This window comes from Hyaena hyaena, unplaced genomic scaffold (genome assembly GCF_003009895.1).
Source record: "Hyaena hyaena isolate Hyena2069 unplaced genomic scaffold, ASM300989v1 scaffold_284, whole genome shotgun sequence".
NCBI lineage: Eukaryota > Metazoa > Chordata > Mammalia > Carnivora > Hyaenidae > Hyaena > Hyaena hyaena.
In genome coordinates, this window is record NW_024080913.1 from 1,699,765 (window position 1) to 1,708,884 (window position 9,120).

Consider the following 9,120-nt stretch of genomic DNA (forward strand, 5'->3'; position numbering starts at 1 on the left):
CCGAGCTCATCTTGTGTATTTCCTGCTTCAGTCCTGAATCAGCCATTTCTCCATTGGTTCTTCATTCTTTTGATTGGGGAATGGTGTGAGAAAGAACCCAAGATCTGGGCAGTAGGTGTGGTTGTTGTACTGAGTGTGGCTTCTCTGAGCTTCTTTTTTCCTCTCAGCTGAAAGCAAAAAAAAAAAAAAAAAAAGTGTGTGTATTTACTCTTGTATATACACGTGTCTATAAATATTTCTGTATGTAACCATCTTTATCTATATTAAGTTCAACATGAGTTCTTACTGATGTCTCTAGCTTTACTCCGGTACCATATGGACCTTTTGTTACCCTCCCCTTGCAGATCTGTACATTTCCACAACAGTGAGAAATTTGGCTCCCCACATTCACCGTTCATTTACTTAATTGTTCAGCTCCCATATACGCGTATAGCAATTGTTAACCTCTACCCTGGGGAAGCAGTTTTATTGGCTAGAATACAGTACTTACGTGCAGTCCCTTTTTTGCCTTTATCTTCTAGAATTCATTCGTTCCCTACCCCCTTCGGTGAGGTTGTTTGAAATATATTTGAAATACAATTAGATTCTTTTGTCACCGTTGGGGATTCTCCCACCATACTAGCTGATTTCTGCAGAAAAATTGTGTACGTTAAGGTTTACTCTTTGTGTTGTAAAGTTCTGTAGGTTTTGACAAATGCGTTGTGTCCTGTATGTGCTGTTACAGTGTCATACAAAACAGCTTTACCACCCTGAAAAGCCCCTGCGTTTCACTTGCCCCCCCCCCACCATCAGCCCTTGGCAACACACGAATCTTTGCCTTTTCGAGGTCATATAATCGGAATCGTATATATGTTATTAAATGATTATTAAAAGTATATAGCCTTTTCAGATTGCCTTCTTTCCCTTAGCAATATACACTTAAGGTCTCTCCTCCCATACCATGTCTTTCTGTGACTTGATAGCTCATTTCATTTTATAGCTGAATAATATTCCATTGTCTAGATGTACCACAGTTTTGTTTATCCACTCACTTATAAAGGATATCTTGGTTGCTTCCAGTTTTTGGCAATTATGAATAAAGCTGGTATAAACACTCATCTGCAGATTTTTTGTGTAAATATAAGCTTTCATCTCAGTTGGGTGGATACCTGGTACTGTGATTGCTGGATCTTATGGTTAACACTGTGTTTAGCTTTTTTTTTTTAATGTTTATTTATTTTTGAGACACACACACACACACACACACACACACAGTGCAAGTGGGGGAGGAGCAGAGAGAGGGAGACACAGAATCCGAAGCAGGCTTTAGGCACTGAGCTGTCAGCTTGGAGCCTGACATGGGGCTCAAACTTGTCCATGGTGAGATCATGACCTGAGCCGAAGTCAGACGCTTAACTGACTAAGCCACCCAGGTGCCCCCAGAGTTTTTAATTTTAATAAAGGTCAGCCTACAATTTTTTCTTTCATAGATCATGTTTTTGTTGTATTTAAAATCTCTTTGCCATACCCTAGATTTTCTCCTGTGTTACCTTTTAGAAATTGCATTTTATAATCTACTTTTTAACATCAGCTCAAACATGTTTCTAGATTATTTTCTTCAATCTATAATTTTAAGTAACTTTTATATTTAATTTGTGCTTTTTATGTTTATTTATTATTGAGACCGAGAGAAACAGAGCATGATGGTGGAGGGGCAGAGAGAGAGGGAGACACAATCTGATGGAGGCTCCAGGCTCTGAGCTGTCAGCACAGAGCCTGATGCAGGGCTCGAACCCACAAACTGTGAGATCATGACCTGAGCTGAAGTCGGACGCTTAACCAACTGAGCCACCCAGGTGCCCCTGTGCTATAATTTTCTTAATCATTCATCCCTCTGTTATTTGACTTTTTATAAGAACAGAAATTTGGAAACAACTTTTTTATTCAGGATTATTTCATTTTTTCTTTCAACATAGACCTGAGAGTAGCTATCTGCATGTCACAGCAGAGTTCTTGCCCTCTTGTGATGTTTTCCTTAGAGTATGTTTTCAGTAATGCCATTTTAGTTGAAAAAATATGAACATTTTTTATAACTTTAGATGCATATTACCAGTGAAATTTCTTTCCAAAAGGATTTTACCTATTTACATAGTCATCATCTCATTTTCCATGTAAGTTAACATTAAAAGTAACTGAGATAATTTTGTGCTTTTTAAGTTGTTGACAAGATTTACTGTTAGAAAAAGCTCGGGACACCTGGTGGCTCAGTTGGTTGAACATCTGACTTGATTTCTGCTTAGGGTCATGTCACAAGGTCATGGATCAAGCCCCGCATTGGGCTCCTGCTTAAAATTCTCTCTGTCTCCCGTTGCACCTCTCCCCAGCTCGCATTCTTTCTCTCTCTAAAATAAAAAATAAAATAGAAAAAGCTCAAAAAAGATTCCAATAGAAATCTTTGACCGGGGCGCCTGGGTGGCTTAGTCGGTTAAGCGTCCGACTTTCGCTTAGGTCATGATCTCACGGTTCGTGGGTTCGAGCCCCGCGTCGGGCTCTGTGCTGACTGCCAGCTCAGAGCCTGGAGCCTGTTTCAGTCTGTGATTCCCTCTCTCTCTGACCCTCCCCTGCTCATGCTCTCTCTCTCTATCTCTCTCTCTCTCTCTTAGAAATAAATAAAACATTAAAAAAAATTAAAAAAAAAATCTTTGACCATTTACTTTCTCTGGTTATACTTTTCTTTTCCTATCAATAAATTAGGATAAATAAATTATAATAAAATATAAAGTGAAACTTATTATTTCTGAAACAGAATTCCAGAAATTTCTTGGTATTTAGTCATCCAGAATAATAATTTTGTGTAGACACATCCACACTTCCTGTGGCTATGTTCATGGCTTATGCATGTTTGAATCTCTTATCTCAAGAGTTTAAAGGCAAAGTACAGCATGATTGTTAAGATCGTCAATAAAAGTTATTTCCTGACTTGATTGTTTGCCTAAGTAAGATAATAAGGAGGCCAATCAGGGATGCCTGGCTGGCTCAGTTGGTGTCCGTTGATCACAAGGTTATAAGTTCCAGCCCCACATTGGGTGTAGAGCCCACTTAAAAAAAAAAAAGGGGAGCGCCTGGGTGGCCCAGTCGGTTAAGCGCCTGACTTAACCTTGACTCAGGTCATGATCTGACGGTTCGTGAGCCCCACATCCAGCCTTGTACTGACAGCACTAAGACTGCGTGGGATTCTCTCTCCCCCGCCTCTGCCACTCCCCTTCTCTCTTTCTCTGTCTTTCTCTGTCTCTCTCAAAACAAATTAATTAAAAAGAAAAGTAGCCAATCCAAGCCAAATGACTGAACTGCAAAATTAGAAAGGACAGATCTTCAAATTTCAGTAGAGTAGTTCCTTGGTTTTATAGTCTATTGTCTAGTATTGCTGTACCTACTAACTAGGCAGTTAAGCAGTGAGAAGTCAAAGGAAGTGTCCCTCATCTCCTGTGTCAGGAGTCTGTTTTTCTCCAACTTGTGAGTCTTCACCCAGTTTCCAAGAAGATACATTGTAGAGAAAATAGGGAGGTTGTTTAAAAACCTTTGTGTAATTGGGGCACCTGATGGCTTAGCTGGTTAAGCATCAAACTTTGGCTCAGGTCATGATCTCATGGTTTGTGGGTTTGAGCCCTGTGTCGGGCTCTGTGCTGACAGCTCAGAGCCTGGAGCCTGCTTTGGATTCTGTGTCTCCCTCTCTCTCTCTGCCCCTCTCCTGCTCATGCTCGCTCCCTCCCTCTCTCTCAAAAATAAAATATAAAAACTTAAAAAAAATAAAATTAGGTATATCTTTATAGTGCTGAAGACACAAAGGAAATTTTGGATATCACCAAGTTACCTAAGGAAACAAAATTTGGTCTTATGTGGATTGTTGGGAGTTTTTTTGGTAGCCTCTTGTTCCCTCACATATTCTGAAAAATTTCAAACATACAGAAAAGCTGAAGGAAATGCACAGTGAATACCTCTGCATACGGACCGCCTCAATTTTATAATTAACATTTAGCTATATTTGTTTAATCACTATCTGTTGGAAACGTTTTGGTAGTGTGTTTAAGCCATTCCCTTTGTCTGTGGAAGAACAGAGAGGAGTAAGACCCTACTGGGCACAGTTACTTGTGTGCTGTGGGACTCGGACGCTCTCTGATGCAGCGTTCTTAGGGAGAGGATTCTCTTCTTGTGAATCAAACATCAGCATCGGTTGAGAGCCAGTCATTTATTTTCAAATGAATTCCAGCTGGATTATGTTATAATGTTTTTTTAATGTTTATTTATTTTTGAGAGAGAGCTCAAGTGGGGCAGGGGCAGAGAGGGAGACAGTAGGCTTTGCGCTGACAGCAGTGAGCCTGATGCAGGGCTTGAACTCGAGAACTGTGAGATCATGACCTGAACCGAAGTCAGACACTCACCCGCTGAGCCATCCAGGTACCCCTAGATTATTATAAAGACAGAAGAAAGGCCCAGGGAAATTGGTGGTGGAAAGGGTTATGTCATCAGGAGGCCACCATGCTACTAACCTGTTTACCCAACTGACATAAATACGATCATATCGATAGCTATCATTTATTGAGTGGTTACCATGCGCTAAGGCTTTGTTGCATTTTAGTTCTCTGTTGGCTGTAGGTATTATTAATGCCGTTTTATGAATTAGGGAACTGAGGTTTAGTGAAATTGAATAACTTACCTAATTCCTCATCTGTTAAATGCCACAAATGGTACTCAGGCCCAAGTCTGACTCTAAAACCTGGGCTGTGGACCAGAAGCCTCCTGCTGAAAGTTCCCTTTACTGCAGAATATATAGTTTACATTCATTTATGTCTTTACAATTGTCCAAATTGGGCCACACTTAATTTGAACTTGGTTATAGTGACATTCTCATGGAAAAGAGGATATCATATAAACGTTTTTATGATTGTAAAGGCCTCTTATTTCTTGAGGAAGGAGGGCCCTTTTTGAAATTAGCTGTCTAACAGTTTTTACTAACCTCATTTCATTCTCTGAAGAATGAAGGCATTTCCAGCCTTGTATTAAATTGTGGAATGTGTAGCATTCCTTCTATAGTTGAACCAAATAAACATTAGCAAGTGTGTTTAGAATGTGAGACTGGTAGTTCGTTCCTGTCTTTATTTTTTTATTTAGTTTTAAAGAGGTTTTTGGGATGATAGCCAATTTGAAGCTTGGTCTTTCTGATAAAGAAGTGAAAATAAGCAAGCTCCCTGGCTCTTGGAGTAAGTAAGCCTTACTTCAGTTTCTTTGATGACTTTGGGGGCTTGTTCTTATGAGTGACCCCAGGAAGTGTATTCTAACTTGAAAACTGAACGGGTGGAAGAAGTGTGTATTGAGAGCAGTAGTTCTTAACCTTTCTGGAGGTCACGTTGCTCCCTTTTGAAGCCTATGGAAACTGTGGACCCTTTCCTCTGGAAAAAATGCATATATGCACACAAATACAGTTTTACATACAAATGGTGTAGGTGTTCACTGACCCCTAAAGTCTATTGACAGCTGTACCCCAGGTTAAAGATCCTTTAAGGGAAAAAAATGAGGGAGCTGAAAAATAAGATTTGAGCATAGTTGTTAAGCGTGTTTTTCATAAATGTGCATCTCATAGGTTGATTTTACTAACATAAAAATCTTGTTTTAGTACCTAAGATGTTTTATTCAGTCTCTAAAGTACGAGTTTTTCCCACTTTGTTAAAAAAAAATTAAGGATGGGGCACCTGGGTGGCTCAGTTGGTTAAGTGGCTCAGATCAAGGTGTGCTCCATGAGTTCAAGCCCCACATCGGGCTCCGTGCTGTCTGTGCAGAACGTGCTTGAGACTCCCTCTCTCTCTGCCCCTCCATACATGCACACTCTCCCCCTCTCTCAAAATAAACTTAAAAAACAAAATAACAATAAAAATTAAGATTGTTCATAAGTAAGCTAAGACTCCTAGGGGTAAATGAGGCTTTCTGTTGATTTCTGACTTTTGCTTTTGCAATTTTATTTTTCTTCTACCTGCAAAACGTTTTCTCAGAACTACTAATAAGGCTAAGATTTAGATGAAATCCTTTGGTAATCCTCAACTTTAGGTTTCCATTTCTTCTTCAACCAGATTTTCTTTGTAACCAACATCTACACAGTACTCTCTTACACCTTTTGACACGAGTGTTCAGGTATCGTTCCTAGCAGGTTACATGTTTCATTACATTAATCCTCACAATAACCTTGTTCGGGACTTATTATTGTCCCCACTTTATAGAGGCAGAAAACAATGCCAAGAAAGGTTAAATGACTTAGTTAAGACCAGTGCCAGTACTACAGGCAGAGCCAGGATTTGAACCCCTGTAGATCTAGCTTCAATGCCTGTTTTCTCTGTTTTGCCATCTTGCTCTGGGATCAGAGTTGGTCATTTTTTCCTGATTACTAGTTTGACCTGATTCAGATTTTAAAAGCCCCAGTTCCCATCAGTGGTAAGGGTGCTTTTATTTTCTTCTATGTAGCCAATCGTGAAATTATTGAATTTCTTTGTGTATAAGTTAGACTTCAGGTTGTGAAATGTCTAGCGTGCTGATTTACTGACTAGATTGTTAAACCCAGAAGGAAGGAGCCTTAGCTGGAAGATCTGCCTTTTCTGTTTATGTAAATGGATGTTTCAGATACCAGTCTGACAGCGAGGATTCCAGGGACTGAAACATTTGTGGAAGGCTTGTTACCAAACTTAGCATCATTTTCAGGAAGGAAAAATCCTAATGGTTTAGAACTGAAAAAGAGCTTAACTCTGAAGGGTAGATAAGCTTGTATCAAATTGACTGAAGGCCAGGTGTGTGTTTCTTAAGCCTCCTGGGAGAGCCGTGGAGGGAGCCTTTGGTCAGCGAGCTGCCTCATGGTTTTTGCTGAGACAGCAGGCGCGGCCAGCATTATGGGAAGGTAGTTCAGTTTGCCCAGTGAGTTTTGTGAGGCTCAGCATCTTCCTTGACAAAATTATTGTTCTTCCAAACCTTGTACTTTTCCTAGTTGCAGCTCTGGTATGTACGGTGAAACGGGGAGCAGAATGAGTAGTTTGTAAAGAATGTGTAACTTTAGATGTACATTTTTTTAGTTTGAACTGATTATACAGAATTTTGAGATAGCACAGAAAGAAGATAGAGTGTTGAGAGATTAATGGACATGATTGGGAGGACAAAGGAAGTTGGTTAAGAGCATGAAAAATTTAGATGATCTCCTTGCCTTTTTTTATGTTTATTTTTTTTTATTTTTTTTTATTTTTTTTTTTTTTTACCTTGAGAGAGAGAGTGAGCAGGGGAGGGGCAGAGAGACAGGGAGAGAGAGTCCCAGGAAGGTTCCATGCTGGCAGTGCAGAGCCCGACATGGGGCTCCATCTCATGAACCGTGAGATCATGACCTGAGCTGGAATCCATAGTTGGACACTTAAACGACCGAGCCACCCAGGCACCCCATCTCCTTGCCTTTTTAAAAACAAAGTGGTAGGGGCGCCTGGGTGGCTTAGTCGGTTGAGCATCCGACTTTCGCTTAGGTCATGGTCTCGCGGTTCGTGGGTTCGAGCCCCGCGTCAGGCTCTGTGCTGACTGCCAGCACAGAGCCTGGAGCCTGTTTCAGTCTGTGACTCCCTCTCTCTGACCCTCCGCTGCTCACGCTGTCTCTCTCTCTCTCTCCTAGAAATAAATAAAACATTAAAAAAAAAACAAAAAAAAAGTGGTAGAAGAAACTAGAGTGTACAGAGATCTATACCATTTAACTCTCAAGCTGGTGAAACACAGTATAAAGGAAAATTAAGTTGACTGATTTGAAGATAAGGGGTGAAATCAGATTTACATATACATATTATCCTAAGTCATCGTTTCGAGTCTTTACAAATTGAAGGAATATATTTTGTAAAAAACTTCTGATAACGGAAATTTCAGAAGGTTTAAGAAGGATTAAGTACAGTTCAAATGGCAGGATTGTTCAAAGCTCCGTTGACTGTATAGTGTACGTGCTTGGTTAGGATGCGGAAATTAGCTTTGTCTCCTCCCCAGTTTCGCCCTCTTTGCCACGTGTTTCCTTGAGGCTGAGTCTGGGCTCCCAGCCCAGAGGAGGGGCAGATCCTCTCAGGTGCTTCCATTTTGCTCCCTGCCGTAAGTTCACAAACAGTGTTTCACATTATGATCTATAAACATATAAACAGACTTCCTGGAGCCAAAATAACTTTGTTTTTATGGTTCATACTGCATGACCCTGGAGCGGGGCAGGAGGGTGGAGATGCAAGGTGTGTGGACCCTTCTCGTTTATGGGATTGTCTTTTTCCCTTTTTCCCCTTAGGAACGGCGTGAATGTTGAGGGGGCGACACACAAGCAGGTGGTGGACCTGATCCGAGCAGGCGAGAAGGAGTTGATCTTGACAGTGTTATCTGTGCCTCCACATGAGGCAGATAACCTAGATCCCAGTGACGACTCGTTGGGACAATCGTTTTATGATTACACAGAAAAGCAAGCAGTGCCCATATCGGTCCCCACATACAAACATGTGGAGCAGAATGGTGAGAAGTTTGTGGTGAGTGTCGGCCCAACTCAATCCTCAAAACATCTAGCTTTTGTTCCCCCCAATCTTACCATTTATGATTTGTACTAGAGCATAAGAGGTAATCACTGCAACCTAGGTCAGTTTGTCTGCCAGGAAGATGGGTTCACACATAAATAAAAGACACTGACCGTGATTGTTTTGCAGGAGGTGAACTACAGTAATGAAGATTTCTGTTTCTGCTTAAGTGTAATTCTGTTTTATTTCCAGACAGTTTTAAATTTGTATTCCGGTCTGTTGTAAACACTTGTGAGTCGGTTTTGTTTGTTCTCTAATTAGTTTCCATATTTCTCTGCTACTAGCAGCCTCTCAGTTACAATCAACTCTGTTGAGCTCTAGAGCAAGATTAATTTTAAAAGGTGGTGTCTTCCAAAACATTTGGGTGATACAGGGTTTGTCCACATCGGAACCTGCAGCCGCCCTGCCCTCCTCCTCTCCACACCTTGTTCTTTTTCCTTTTCTTTTTCCTTTTTCTCTTTCTTTTTCTTTTTCTTTTCCTTTTCCTTTTCCTTTTCCTTTTCCTTTTCCTTTGGAGATATCTGTGTGAATGATT

General features: G+C 40.6%; 1 protein-coding gene across 1 annotated transcript in view; it reads left to right on the plus strand.

Moving 5' to 3' along the window:
- SNX27 (sorting nexin 27) overlaps nucleotides 1–9,120 on the plus strand; it is a 69,824-nt gene that overhangs the window by 18,884 nt on the left and 41,820 nt on the right. Inside the window, exon 2 of the mRNA XM_039246265.1 lies at nucleotides 8,309–8,540. Coding sequence (XP_039102196.1) covers nucleotides 8,309–8,540 — 232 coding nt within the window. The remainder of the gene's footprint in view (nucleotides 1–8,308; nucleotides 8,541–9,120) is intronic.